Source organism: Echinops telfairi, unplaced genomic scaffold, assembly GCF_000313985.2.
Source record: "Echinops telfairi isolate 266 unplaced genomic scaffold, ASM31398v2 ScPeMD7_7468;HRSCAF=8506_0, whole genome shotgun sequence".
NCBI classification, from domain to species: domain Eukaryota; kingdom Metazoa; phylum Chordata; class Mammalia; order Afrosoricida; family Tenrecidae; genus Echinops; species Echinops telfairi.
In genome coordinates, this window is record NW_022111369.1 from 68,274,167 (window position 1) to 68,290,172 (window position 16,006).

Here is a 16,006-nt window from a genome sequence, read left to right on the forward strand (position 1 = left end):
CCACCCCACACAGAACAACACAGTTTGGTACATCCAAACAGTGTGAGTCTGTAAGGAAAACAGTTGTGGTTTTAATGTAAGGCATCTTTTAAAATGCAGTATTTTGGAATATTATTTTGAGAGCTCATGATTTAGAATACGTTTCCAATTCATGCACCTTATGAATGACATATTCAATTTAGGTCGACTTCCTTCAGCAAGCTAACAAAGACCTGGAGAAGCACATACAGGAGCTTATGGAAACTAAGGAAACGGTCGCTACTGAAGTGGTTCATTTAAGTAACAAAAATGAAGAACTCTGCCAAGAATTAACCGAAATAGACCAGCTAGCACAGCAGTTGGAAAGACACAAAGAAGAAGTGCTTGAGACGGCGGATAAAGAAATTGGGGAAGCCAAGGTAATGATGTGTCGAGGCCCTGCAGAGGGACAGTCATGAATTCTAGATCACAGCGACACACTGAGCTTGATTGTGTTAAGTGTCTGTGCTCCTCCACCCTCCATGTGTGTGTGAAATAGCCAAGGCTTTTTAAAGTATTGTTTGCACCTTTTTTCAGTGACTGCTTCTGCTCTAATTGACTGTCTTTCTCAAGCACACTAGGCCACATCTCCAAACTCTCGCCTTCTTTCCTGTAAGGTGTTTGCTCATCTCTGTTCTTTCTCTGTTACGGAAGAGCTTTCGAGTTTCCCCTGTGTGTCATTTTGTGGTTCCCTTCAAACGTGCCAGTTTTTGGAAGCTAGTTATGTCCTTAGCAGCCCTGGTGATGTGGTGGGTTACATGTTGGACTGCTGATCGAAAGGTCAGCAGTTTGAAACCACTCAGCGGTTCTCAGCCTGTGGGACTCGACCCTTTGGGGGTCGAATGACCCTTTCACAGGGGTTGCTAGATTCATAACAGTAGCAAAATGACAGTTATGAAGTAGCAACAAAAATAATGTTATGTTGGGGTTCACCACAACATGAGGGACGGTATTAAGGGCCACGGCATTAGGAAGGTTGAGAACCACTGCACTAGCTGCTCCCGGGCACCAGAGGGACATTTTTACTCTATCCCATAGGGTGGCTGTGAGTCGGAATGGGCTGGAAGACAGGGAGGTTTTGTTGTTTATTTTTGCATGTATGTCTGGGCATTGTTGTTCGTTTGTAACTAATATATTATCACCTTCAAGAGTTTATTTATTTAAATAGGTGAGAGGGATATAATTTCTAGTTTATTCTAAATATTTGCAGCTTAAAACAAAACTGACATATTGTTCATTTTTTATATAGCCGATGCAATCCAAGTCCCTTAGATTTTTAGGGCAATAAGACAACCTTTCATTGTTTGTTTAGAACAGTATATACCTGACTGCATTCTTTCTTAACTCTCAGATATTTCCTGACAATATGTCTCCTATATCCCAGAAATCCATTGCCATTTAATTTTCCACAAAATTTTATTTTATTTTAATATATTTTTTATGCCTGGATATTGTTTTCTTTTAATTGTGTGACTGTAATTGTAATTTTGTGGGAAAATTTTGTTTCAACTTCTTGTGACTGTAAGTTTCAAAGTGTTAAGATTTTCCTCTGAATAGTGTTATCACTTCACTGAGTAACCAGTGAGTAAGAGTGAAAAATATGCCACAGTGTTGATAAAATGATAAATACATTTTTATTGGGAATAACTCCCTTAGTTTGATATAATAGGAAGAAATAGTGTCTTTACTAGAGGCTCGTTGAGCCCTGATAGTTCAGGCTCTCTTCTTTTCTGGTGCTTCAAAAGCTTTTGTATCTAAGAGCATGTGCCATTACGACCGACCGGCGTGCGATGGATACTGTCTTCAGGGACTAGGAGGAAGGCAACTGTGAGGGGGAAAACTGGAAAGGAGGACTCATACGCACAGCAGATAGAACATGGTTAAGAAGGACTATTAACCAAGAGGAGCACTGGTAATGTAGTGATTTATGACTTGGGTTGCTCAGCTCAAAGTCAACAGTTCAAAAACGCCAATTGCTCCCTGGGCCACTGGAGAAAGATGAGGTTTTCTACTCCCACAAGGGTTTATAGTCTCAGCAACCCACAGGGGCGGTTCTCCTGTTTCCCATCAGGTTGCTATGACTTGGAAACAACTTGATGGCAGTGAGTTTTGGGTTTTCTTGGATTAGCAAGAAGTTTGCTGAAGAGTGCAGATTTCCTCAGCTACTAACCAAGAAGTGGGCAGTTATGACCCACTCAGCTAGACCATTGAAGAAGGCCTAGTGATCAGTCAAGGTGAAGTGCATAGCCAGTTGTGCTCCTAACTCCTAGCATCACCGCAAGAAGGAGTCAACCTGGCAGCAGTAGTTTTTGTGTAGCCAAGTCAAGGATCCAGTATTGACTGAAAACTGTGTGCACACCATAGTTCTGTGCACCACTTAGAAAGTTTCCATGTTATTCCAGGGGTAGGTTGAACCTGCTCCGTATCAGACAAATCTGCTCTACATCACTATGCTAATTTAGTGCTGTTTTCCTTGTTTCTGTGGTTTTAGTTTGACTGCAACACTCCTGTATCACATCTCTTTCCTTTGGCATGGCATTCTGTCTTACGCTGTACACAGCATACTGCACACAGCTTCTTATGACCCATGGACAGGGCTCAGGATGGGCAGTGAGACTCAACCCCTTAGCATCCAACCCTCTCAGTTGTAGTCCAGGGCATCCAGGTTGGCAGTAGCAGGCAGGGAGAAGCAAACAGACCAAGAAAATCAGATTATAGTGTGCCACAGGTCTGTCCTAAAAATCAAGGCTCAAGAAAATTCCTACAAATGTGTAGGTGAAGAAAACAAAGGAAGAACAGATTTGCAGGTTGCCCTCTTGTTTCTGACACTACAGATTGATCCCTAGGGAGATTGAAGAGAAGCCTCCTCCTTGAAGGTGAGAGAGCTACAGCCATAGAGCCGTCTCCCTGGTGAGAGAATAGAAACTACTGGAACTGTTATCTGGTCTCATGTGCACTATGCCTTGGTGATAAGTAACTATTCATAGACTGTTAGGTATTTAGCTAATAGGCTTTTTTTGTTTCCACAACTTTATTCAGTGACTTGCAGTATATAATTCATTGTTTTTCTAGTATATCCACCAAGCTGGGCAGTGTTTGTCATATCCCTGTCAACCATTGGTTCCAGGCAATTTTAGAATATGTCTCAATGCCGACTCATAGAATACTTCCGTCACCTCAGAAAGGAACCTCCTATCACTTCGCTCTTCTCCTTCAGTTCTCCCAGGTGCTCCTGTCTCTAAGCAACTGCTATTCGACTTTCCCTTTCTATAGCTGCCTCTGTTCTGAACTTCCCTATGAATCAATTCATGTAGTTTGTGTTTTTTAATGGATGAATGCTTTCATTTAGCTTATTGTTCTCAAGGTTATATTGTTTCCATGTTATATAGCATGTGAGGGGGCTTCAAAACAATTGTGGGAAATTCTTTGATCTTTTACTCTATTTTTCTACAAACTTTTTGAAGTCTCCTCTTATGTCAGTACTAAATATCGTTTAACAACCAGATAATAAATACTCCATTGTGGATTTATTGCATTTGATTTATCCATCCATTGATGAACATTTGAGTTTTTCCTGCCTACTAAGAATAATGCTACTATAAACATTCGTGCAAGGAACTCGGGTGGTGGTGTGGGTTACCACAAGGTCAGCAGTTCAAACCCATCAGTCACGAGGACGAAAGATGAGGCTTTCTCAGAAACTCAGAAACCCCTGGTGCGGGTCTAAATGGGTTAATATATTAGGTTGATATGAGTTGAAATTGACTTGATGGCTATGAGTGTTTGGGGTTTTTTTAAACAATTATGTATAAGATTTTGCATGGATATATATTTTCCACGTCTTTTGAGATATGCGTAGGAGTAGAATTCCTATGTCACATGGTAGCAGGGTTTAGTTGTTTGAGAAACAACCAGATTATTTTCTATTCCCACCAGCTGTCTATTAATAGGTGTTTTATTCCTAGAAAGAGATTAAAAGAAAACTCTGTGAAATGCGAGACCTTGAAGAGGCAATGTCAAAACTTCAACTGGTAAGTAGGAGACAGTGAAATACCAGAATTTTCAGTACAAAAATTTTTATGCTTTATTTTGTACACATACACATTTTTTTGTCCACACACATTTTTAATGTGATATAATTGAAATATTATCACTCGTTTATCTTTTATCTATAATCAATGGTTTTTAAAATCCCTGGGTAAAGAATATCTTATTAATGAACAAATCACACTTAAGAATGGACTGCCATAAAGCCTATCATATTAAAATCTCAAGTTAAATATAATTTATAATGGAAGGTAAGCATTACTTTGTGACCTTCATGAAGTTATCTCACAGTGTTAGTTGTTCCATGGCGGTAGGAAGGAGAACAATACCTGTCTGCCTAAGTTGGATCATGTTGCTGTTAATGCTGTGTTGATAGTGTAACTGTATTTGGCTTAAGTTTTCCTCTTATGTCCTCTGGTAAGCACACCTCCAAAGCATACACCTGGTTCGTATGCTGTGATGCATTAAAGAAAAAGCCGAACAATCACGATCGAAAAGAAAGTGGAATCACTAAAGCATTTGGGGAAAAAGTGAAAACACTCTCCGTTTGTCACTGGTTACGCTACAATCCATCAATCAGAAGACTTTTCATTTTGTTTTGTATTTGTTAGTGAGAATACGTACAGTGAAGCATACGTGAATTCGATAGTTTATACATGTGCACTTTAGAGATTTTGATTCATCCTTCAATTTTTGCAACCATTCTCGTCGTTTCTAAGTTGTTCCTCAACCTTTAACATAAGCTTCCTGCCCTCTAATGTTCTTCCGTAATCTTTTGAATTGCTATTCATCAATTCAAGCACATATAGATGGACCTTAAAAGAGAATATTGTTCAAGGCAGGCCTTATTTTACTAGTTAAGTTAAACTTTTAAAAAATAGTTTTATTAGCATATACTCACATATCATACAGTTTAACTGTTAATCACATTAAGATTTGTGCAGTTGCCATCACAATCAGTTTCAGGGCATTTTCTTCTTTTTTCTTGTTGTTAGCACCCTATTTCCCACCCAAAATAGAGTTTTAACTGATGCTAAATAAGGACCTGTTCAGACACACCTCCAAATTTAATAATTCTACCACCGCAAAAGGAACACTGTTGAGAATCTGGGCTGAATGATGTGGTTAGCCCCAGGTGATAATTATCTGTGTGTGTGTGTGTGTGTGTGTGTGTGTGTATTTATAATCTAGAACATACATAGTATACTGGGGAGTGTTTATTTATATATATATACATATATAAAGAATGTGTATATATAAAATTATAAGTGATTAATGTTTCATAAATGTGCTTATGAAAATGCCTCTCATTTTTAAGTGCTATAATATTTGTAAAGTTGTTAGAAAATTTTAATTGCAAAAATAAAACTTGCAGGAATTAGACTTATGCCATAAAGAGAAGGAGAGGCTGAATGAAGAACTCCTCATGAAAGCAGATCTTGAAACTGTCGTTTGCCAGCTTGAACAAGAAAATCAAAGACTTGCCAAAAAAGTTGAAAGTTTTGCAGATATAGGTAAGATATTAAATACTGATAGCCTAAAAAGTGATGTGACTCCCTTTTCATTTGTGTTTTTCTTAATAAGTGATCTCTCCTTCAATAAATACTTTCTGAGTGTTTGTCAGCTACCAAAGGAGCCCTGGAGGCGCTGTGGGTTATGCATTGGGCTGCTAAGTGCAAGGTTGCCAGTTCAAACCCACCATCAGCTCTGTGGGTGAAAGATAAGGCTGCATGCTCTTGTAAAGGTTTAGTCTCAGAAACCCTGTATAGCAGTAGTTCTCCACCTTTCTAATGCTTTCTAACCCTTTCATACAGTTCTCATGTTGTGATGACCCCCAACCATAACATTATTTTTGTTGCTACTTCATAACTAATTTTGCTACTGTTATTAATTGGGCCAACCCTGTGAAAGGGTCATTTGACTCTCAAAGGGGTCCTGACCCACAGGTTGAGAACCATTGCTGTATAGGTTTGCAGTGAGTAGATTCCAGAAACCTTCCTAGATACTGTACAACTCTCCCTCAAGAAACTTTCAGTTTTCTTTTTTATTTTGATTAGTTGCTTCAAATGAATCTTTGAATAATTTTCCAATAGACATATGTTCTTTGAGACTGACTGATAATAGAATTACAATTCAGAGTAGCGCTTTCTGGATAGTGGACCATCAAAAATACAGAATCTTTTTAAGGAAACGCATTTGTATCCCCTTAAAGTGCACACAATTGAAAAAGGCTAACTGTTTTCCAGGTATAAGTCCTATATGACTAGTTAAAGAACACAAGAGCATTCAATTCTGGTACCACTTTGAATCAAAATTGTAATCCTTCTTTGTTCTCTGTTGGACACAACACAGATCCCCAACTCATTCATTCATTCTATTAAACACCAGACACGAGAGGAACTCACCTGTACAAAGAATCAACCAAATATGATGCCATTTTCTGTCCTAAAGTTCCTTGAAGTCTCCTGAGAGAAACAAACCTTATTTACAATACAATGTGATAAATATGGTAACAGAAATATGTACCTGGTGCTTTGGTAATAAATGCTGTTGCATTAGAACTTAATGAGAATTCATTTGTAGACTTTTGTATAATTCAGTAACTTTTCTTTAAACAAAACAGATTTCTTCTTGCAATGAGTTAGCTAAAGGAAATGAAGGACATTTATGTTGATATAGACAATAGTGTTAATTTTTAATAAGTTGTAGGACATTTTTATTCTTTAAAAGAAACATTGAAAAGTTAGTTGTTAATTGTATTTTTGCTAAGATGAAAACAACTGTAAATAACTACATCAAAGCCAAATACTGTAAGTTTATTTGAAATTTGTTGTTTTGTACAAAATAACAAACCCTGATTAACAGATTTGTAAGATAATTCCAATCATTTAGAGTCTTGAAGCTAGCAAAGCACTTCCCCACCTACTGAATCTTATTTATTCCTTACTGACATTCTCTGTGATAGATGGGGTTATCTATGATTTGCAGATGAAAACATCGTTATTAATGTGATTTACTTATCCATTCCAACATTTTTTATATGCCGACTAGAAAGTTCCAGATTGAACACAGGTCTTTTGCCCCCAAATCCAATTCTCTACCTTCCACATTATAATCCTTTGTTTACCATAAGAATTATGTTGCTAAACAGGATAAATGTGTGTCCTTTAAAAAACCGCCAAAAAATACATGTATGCGTGTTATATAGGTTACACACACACACACATATCACAAAAACAGTCATTGAAGTAATTGTTGATTTTTTTTCTAGGCAGACTTTCTAATGTTGGTGTTTCATTTCTCATGTTTAGAATGAGTTAATTTTAATTTTGGTATAATAAAGTTATCTTGATGCCAGAATGTGGGATTCTTTTGATAGTTAGCAGTTGTAAACTTTCTAAAGTTAATACTTTTGTAATGCATATTAAACAATTGAATATCATGCTCATCAGTGTCCATTCTGAGTATGTTGATAATAAAAACTCTATTATCAAGGTGGAAAAAAATTCAGCATTTATCAGATTGCTAATTGTGTGTCATTCTCTATCATAGGTAGGGGGCTTATAATGGAAACAGATGTACAAGACACCGGTTCTTATGAAGCCTTTGTTCTACTTAGGAGACAAACTAGTAGAACATAAGCAAGCATTTTAGTTTTACATAGTTAACCAAAAACCTACTGCCAGTGAGTCAGTTCTGACCCACAGTGACACTATCTTGAGTTTGCGAGACTGCAAACATTTATACCATGCAAACAGCTTCGTATTTCTCTTAGGAGCAGTTGATGGGTTTGAACTACAATTTCCCTGAATAATCACCACTGGGCCTCCTATTTTAGATGGTCAGAGAGATTAAAGTAGGAGTTGTACTCTAGGGATTGGTTGATTGAAAGGCTGAAGAGGTCACCAGCCATCTGAAGATGTGGGAGCAGACTCTGTAGGGAGAGAGAGGGACTCGCGCCAAAGCCTGTCTCCAAGAGACATGATGTGTCTCAAGAACTGAAAGAAGGCCAGTGTGCTCCTTAAGGGACAGTATCCCGGGCCCTTCACCAGGCACGTTTGAACTCAAGGTTGCTTCTCCAAACCTGAGCAAGTTATTTAACTTTTCTGTGTTCTTAATGCCCCTATCTAACGGGATGACAATGCCTCAAACAGTGGTTGTGAGTATTAAATGAGGTACTGTATTAAAAGTACATAGGACCATGTCTAAGAATTTGTTGTTCGTGTCCTCTCACAGCTAACTATATCCCATCATATCAGCATAATCCTTCAAATATCTCAGACCCCCTTGGGTCTCAGTATTTTGGGTTTATCCCCCTGTCACAACCCCAGCTGTGGCACAACCAAACCATGTACCTTCCACATGGGTAGCTAACTGCTGGTATATGCACCAGACACATTGATGCCACTGTATTATCTCCTTTTCATATTTTTTGTCTTTTTTCCCAATTAGCATTCAAACACGCTGACTTGTTCTTTGTCCGTTAAGAAAAGCTTCGGGCTCATTCCTCTCCGGCCACCCTTTCTTCTTCTTTATACCTTTAATATCTTGAGAGAGTCTCGTCATTTGCTCCATCACTCATAAGGCCTTAGCTCCGCCATTCACCCCAGTTTGACTGTTCCCACTCAGCACTGGAACTGCTCTTGTTGCGGTCCTCAGCCGCCTCCATTGTCCTCACACGGTGGATGCTTTTCATTCATTAACTCATTTGACCTCTTTTGTCCAGCACCCTTGCTCAGGCTTGGCTTCTTCCATAGCACTATTTCCGAGTTTCCTCAGCTCGTCCTCCAGTTTGTACTGCACGTCACTTTTATCCAAGTGCAGTTGAGATTACTGCTTGTTTCACTTTGGTGATGCTTTGTGCACTGTATTTTCAAACCAGTGCTGAAGGCTGAATCAGATGTGTCTTGAAGATGGTGCTGTGTCTCTGAGTGAGAGCAAGCATCTGTGAAATTAGGCAGGATGCTGTGACATTGGGAGTCCTAATGGCACAGTAGGCTGGGCATTGGACAGCTAACCAAAATCCACAGTTTGAACTCACTAGGCACTCCACAGGAGAAAGATGAGGCAGGCAGCTTCCATAAAGATTTACAGCCTTGGAAACCCAAGAAAGCATGTTGTTAGGGCTATTCATGTATATCTTTTATTAAAGTCAAGCTTAATGTTCAAATTGTACATAAATTATAGATTTTCTTTTAATGCACTTTCAAGCTCCCAGAAAGTACCATGAGTAATGTACTACTTTATCCTGTAGTTCCACATAGTATCCATTCTTAAGTTAAAACAAAGGGAGACTTTGACTTATTTAAACATTTAATTAATTTTGGCTTTTGCTGTTTTTCTTTTCTTCTCACCGTTCACCTCTTTGATATTTCCTGGCCCTTATTGGTGACCATGTAAAACAGTTCATGATTTTTAGTAGATTGCCTTCATAAAGATGTTTGACATAATTTACGTGGCTGATTATACATTATATACACAACAGTCTCTTAAGATGTACTCATTTTAATTTGCAGAAAGAGATCTTACTTTGGAAGTTGAGAGGATGCGTCTAGAGCATGGAATAAAACGCCGAGACCGGTCGCCTTCTCGTCTAGATACGTTTCTGAAAGGCTTAGAAGAAGAACGAGATTATTATAAGAAAGAGCTAGAAAGACTCCAACATATTGTACGGCGAAAATCTAGCTCTACAAATTACTTTTCACGTGAAAAACTTCAAATTTTAAAAACACAAGAGAAGGTAATATTCATTTATCAGACTATCACATGAGCAAACTTTTTTGGTTTATTAAATGTAACTGGTATTGAATGTAACATACCTGCTGTTAAGAACTCTTTCTGAATTTTTTATTTTTGTTTACTTACATGACTGTACCGTGGGAGCATTTTTTAATTAGTTAAAATACTTTAGGACGAACCTGTTGATTCCTAGAAACTAAAGAAAGGCTGAATGGGGAGAGGGTCGAGGATATTTGGGCTTCCGGAAACGGAAATGACTACACTGGTCCCCTCTCTCTGGGCTGTACGTCTTTGCCTGTGTGCTGCGCTTTGGCAGAGCAGAATGGATTTGTCCCCCACCAGACATCGCGACTTCATTTTATTCCCAGTTTCCATGGAGCAGCCGAGTCCTTGGAAGGCTGATTGATTCCGTTGTACTGACCACATATCCTGAGTCAACCGTGCAGTAGAAGATGGGTAGAAAGTGGGACTGGAGGAGGGGAGAGTAGGTCATTCCATTTTCCCATCACAACCACATTTTCATGTCACTCAAAGATAGTCACTTTGTATTTCAGCCTTGATAATGTTTTCTGTACATTCTATTAAAAGTTAGCCATATCTCATGAGAAGTTAAAATCATGTGTCTAGTTGAGGTTATAGCATTTTTCATTCTACGGTCACCATTTGAGTTCTTCAGATGTTTCTTTTTTAAAGCTTTGGAGCTACAGGAGTCCTAGAGGCACACGCGAACATAGCGTCAGCTACATACTAGGTTTCGTTGGCTGGAGGTGGGGGGGGGGGGCGTCATTAAACCTCACAACACAACATTGGACTTTAGAGTTGTTAACTGTGCCAGTTCCATTGTCTTGTCCATGAAGGTCCTGGATGTTCAGACAGGGTTGAGTCTTTTTCCTTATTAGACCTTGATTTTGAACCTTATTGGTTAGCGGCTGAATTTTATTTACAATTGGCAATGTAAAATTGCTATATTGTCTGTTGTAAACAATGATTAGGTGGACAGTACAGTGTGAGTTGATTTTTATGGTACTGGGTTCTTTTAAAATACATTTAGGAGAACAACAAAAATAATAAAATATTTTTAAATACATACAACCTTAGGACTTAGAGTAAATCACTGAATTAATCGTTCTCATTGTATAGCAGAATCATCCATTAAAACCGCACTAAGCGGATACAGTTCTCAAAAGTACTTAAATGTTTGAATTAGTAGCTTCACTACTAAAAGATAAAGAAAATCATTAAAATACTAGGAAAATTAGTAAATTGTTTTTCTGAAATTGTAAATGATGTTACCCAGCACAGGTAAAGAATCCATTCTCTGAATCTGAGCACGTTAGGGGTTACTGTGTATTTTAGAGTACTGATCACAAACCAGTGGTGGAGAGGAGGTTGTTGGTAAGTAGATGAGGGAGAGGGGTGGGGTGTAAGACACTATAAGCTATGAAGGGGAAGATGCGCGGCCCATCGAAATTAGGTATTTTACCCACCAAGCTCAGAGGACCATAGCCTAGCTCGGAGCGGCCAATGCACAGAGAGGACCATATGGCCGGCCCCACTGCAAGATGCGACATCCTGCATTGACCTATGGCCCTACATGGGACAGCACTGGAGACACAGTGTGGGATGTGTGACTGAGCTGACCCCACCACACTGAGGCAAAACACTGGGGGCGTGCAATAGAGCGGCAGGGGAAGCAGAGCAAGGAGGTCCCGAGGGAGTATCAAGGATGGACTTTGGGGTCAGGGCGTGGCACCCCATCAGACTCATCTGGAAAACACTCCTAAAGGTCAACAAACAGACCTTGAACTATTAACAGGGTTTTCTTTCTTTTTTTAAATTTTTTTCTATTTTTTCTCTTCTTTTAGATTTTGTCAGTGGCTTTTTTGTTAGTTTGTCAGTGTTGCTGCTGTTATCACTATGTTCTTATGTGCCACTTTGTTTGGTGCTGTCGACATCCACAATTTTATGCGCATATTATTATCTCTGCAGGTCTATCTAGATAAGATAGGCTGGATAAACAATGTATGAAGAAAACAACTGGACCACTGGTGGGGGGGCATGAGAGAGTGGGAGGTGGGGGAAGGGAGGAGGTGTTGGCCAACCGAGGGACAAGGGAACAATGAGTGGTTCAAAACCAGTGGCAGGGAGGGGATGGGAGGACTGGTAGGGAGTGACCAAGGGCAGTGTAACCGAGAGGAATTACTGAAACCAGAATGAAGGCTGAACATGGTAGTGGGACAGGAGGATAGCATAAAGAAATAGAGGAAAGGAGTAGGAGGCAAAGGGCATACACAGAAGCCTAAATACAGGCATGTACATATGTAAATACATTTGTGATTATGGGGGAAATAGACCTATGTGCATATGTATATATATATAGGTTTAGTAGTAGGGTGGCAGGTGGACATTGGGCCTCCTTGCACGCATTCCCTTAATACAAGAGCATTTTGCTCAGCTAATCGGTCATTCCATGATACCCACCTTCCCGACATGATCGCTGAAGACAAACGTGTGCATAAGTAAACGTGGTGAAGAAAGCTGATGGTGCCCGGCTATCAAAAAATATAGCATCTGGGGTCTTAAAGGCTTGAAGTTAAACAAGCAGCCATCTAGCTCGGAAGCAACAAAGCCCACAGGGAAGAAGCACACCTGCCTGTGTGATCATGAGGCGTTGAAGGGATCAGGTAGCAGACACCAAAGAACAAAAACCATCATTGTGGGATCACCTTCCCCATATAAATGCTGAAGACGAATGTGCGCATAATTAAGTGTGGTGAAGAAGGCTGATGGTGCCCGCCTATTGAGAGATACAGCATTTGGGGTCTTAAAGGCTTGAAAGTAAACAAGCGGCCATCTAGCCCAGAAGCAACAAAGCCCACATGGAAGAAGCACGCCAACCTGTGTGATCATAAAGGGTCGAGGAGACCAGGTATCAAGCACCTTAGGGGGAAAAAGATCATATTATGAATGAGGGGAGCTCATGATGGGGACCCATTGCTCATCTGTAGACAACTGGACATCCCTTGCAGAGGGGTACTGGGGAGGAGATGAGTCACTCAGGGTGCAATGTAGCATTAATGAAATTCACAACCTTACTCTAGTTCTTGAAATGCTTTCAACCCCCACACTAACATCCCAATTCTACCTTGCAAACCTGGTTAGACCAGAGGATGCACAGCAGTGCAGATGGGAACTGGAAACACAGGGAATCCAGGGCAGATGAACCCCTCAGGACCAGTGGTGACAGTGGCGATACTGGGTGTGAAGGGGGTGTAGAAAGGGGGAACCGATTACAAGGATCTACATATAACCTCCGCCCTGGGGGTATGGGCAACAGAAAAGTGGGTGAAGGGAGACGCCAGGCAGTGTAAGATATGGTAAAATAATAATTATCAAGGGTTCATGAGGGAGGGGCGAGCAGGGAGGGATCAGGGGGAAGGAAAATGAGCTGATTCTAGGAGCCCAAACGGAAAGCGAGAGTTTTGAGAATGATGAGGGCAACGAATGTATAAGTGTGCTTTACACAATTGATGTATGTGTGGAGTGTAATGAGTTGTATGAGCCCCAATAAAATGATTAAAAAAAAAGATATTAGGTATTTTAAGCATGTTTAAATACAATCTGCTGGCAAATTAACAGACCTCTTTAAAACTGGATTTTATATAAACTGAGGTTTCAACCACTACTTTATGGTAATTGTGGGCATAGTTTATTGATACTGTAATAACTCAGAAAACTACTGGCATTTTAAATATCAGTGATTATCATCAACCCAGCACCTGCTAATTCTCTGCTGTCTCTTGGAAGGCACTGCCTCTTTTCAGCTGGAAGGGAATTGGGGGCAATCAGCAAACCTCAGAACACTGGATTGGCTGTTAGTTCATTTATCTTTTCTTTGACACTCCTGAGTCCAGGTTCAAACAGCCCTGAGTCTTGTTCTCATTAGACCTTGATTTTGAAACTCATCGGCTAGTGGCCATGGTTCTCATGCCAAGTTGTGAGTGTAACGTAATGGAAAGTACTGTGCAGTCGGAGACCTGCCCTCTAGGCCCATTCCACAGACGACCTCAGAGAAGTGACCTGCCCTGGTTTCCTCATCTGCAAAGTGAAGGAAAGGAGCTACAACCTCTTGTGAGGATTAGATGAGATCATTTGAATAAGGACTGTTAGGAACTGAGTTACTGCTTCCAAAACTATGTGTTGGGATTCCAACCCCAGTAACTGGATGTAATCCCGTTTGGGAATAGGGTTTTCTTTTGTATGTTAGTGATGCCATAGAGGGTGCGTGTTAAACCTAACAACTTTTGAGAGTGCCTTAGACATATAGAAGCAAACACAAGGTGGGGTTGGGGGGTTAGATACTATGTGGAGACCCCCACGGAATGCAGAGAAGAACACCAGGCCTAGAGAAGCTGAGACAAGGATCCTCCCAGAGCAAACAGAGAAAGAGCTTTTCTTTAGAGCCGTGCCTTGAATCTGAGCTTCTAGCCCACCAAGCTGTGAGAAAATAAATGTCTGTTTTTCAACACTATCCACTTGTGTGGTATTTCTGTTCAAACAGTACTAGCACACTAAGTCAGGGGCCCCGCGCAGTACCTCATGCCCAGTCCTTACTGTTTGCTGGTATACATACATCAGATGTAGGTAGTGACACTAGGTATCTTCAACAGGTGGATACTGAGTGCCTGCTCTGAACAAGGCCCCGGGATACAGAAATAAAGAAGACATAGTTACTGCCCGCATAGCCTTCAGCATTATGTGTGTGCGTGCGCGCACAATGTGTTAGAGAAAAGGATTTAATTAATATACAGTAACATTTAAGAAATATTTATGTACAAGATACTAAGGGGATTCAAAAAGTAAATGGAATGAAAATGATACTGGAATTTTCCAAAACCTTTTTGAAGCTGTGCTCATGTATTTAGAGAAAAGCTGAGAGTGCCCGCTTAAGAAGGTCAGCGAGTGAATGCTCCAGGAAACCAAATGCTACTATACCAGCATTTAGTATACCTGGTATACCAGGTCTCAGCACTGAAGATAATGGCATATGACCTGTCCCACAGAGTGCTCACATATAGTACACATATTCTTGAGAGAGGATGTGAGGGTGATCTGGCTTTTGCATCTGTCAGCCCATTGATCGCCACGGTTGATTCGGCCGATCTGGCTGGCTGGGCAGGTGTCCCCTTCCACCCCACTGTTTCATGTGTGCCGCTTCTTTGAAGAAAACAATCTTTCCAGATAATTGGAGGACCATTCTTCGGTCAAGGGTATTAGCTATGCACCCCTGCTAGAACCTCCGAACAAGCTCTCCAGTCCATATGCTCATGAGAAAATGTTAATGTCAGAAGAACACAAGAACAATGCAGGATGCAATGGGAGTCTGGAGAGAGTAAATTAGACTGGGTGTTGTCAAAGACCTCCTTGGGGAAAGTGCCATTTAAGCTAAGACCTAGATCATGATGGAAATATACCATCAACTCCTTAATCACTGAGCTCTCCTTTTTGAGAATCTACAGCCATATCCTTTCTCTATTTTTTTTTCCTCCTTTTTTTTTTCCCTTTAGCTATGCCAATACTGTTGCTCAGATTAAAGCTTTTCTTTTGAGGACTTAATCTTTTAAGTCTTAAACCCTGACCATTTTTGTCCTATAGTTGTCATCTTTTCTAGATGCCAGCCGCTCTCATCCATTATGCCTTAATTTGCTTATTTAGCCAAGAAAAGGCTTCAGACCTGCTCACGAGGATCTAATCATGCCTAATGGAAACAAGGGCAGTGTACACACTGCATAGCACACACATACACAGCTGAGTGTCAGATTTTGATCTAAGTAGGAAACAGACAACCAAGGCCCTGCTTAAAGCTGATAGCCGACCAGGCTTCTGTGAATGTGGCTGGCATCCTCCCTGAGCAGGGTACCACTGCCTTTTTTCTACTCAGGTCAGATCCCATAAGAAATTAGTTTGCTGTGCAATGTGTACACTGCTCTTCTTTCTCTCAGCCATAGCTGAACCCTTTTGAACCAGTTCAAAACTCTGGGGGAAAAATAGCATGTTTCCGAGTAGTGGATAAGGACTAATTCACAGATATCTACTATATATGTCTGTGTGTACACAGTGTATATGCAATAAATATTGAATAAAGTCAGAATCTTTCAAATCTATCAAATTATCCCTATTTGAGGCTTCTACATTTGCTAGT

General features: G+C 40.2%; 1 protein-coding gene across 1 annotated transcript in view; it reads left to right on the forward strand.

The window, feature by feature from the left end:
• The window catches only part of CEP135 (centrosomal protein 135), a 110,990-nt gene that overhangs the window by 23,677 nt on the left and 71,307 nt on the right, over positions 1 to 16,006 (forward strand). Inside the window, exons 8-11 of the mRNA XM_004706334.2 lie at positions 183 to 398; positions 3,984 to 4,049; positions 5,441 to 5,579; positions 9,582 to 9,805. Coding sequence (XP_004706391.1) covers positions 183 to 398; positions 3,984 to 4,049; positions 5,441 to 5,579; positions 9,582 to 9,805 — 645 coding nt within the window. The remainder of the gene's footprint in view (positions 1 to 182; positions 399 to 3,983; positions 4,050 to 5,440; positions 5,580 to 9,581; positions 9,806 to 16,006) is intronic.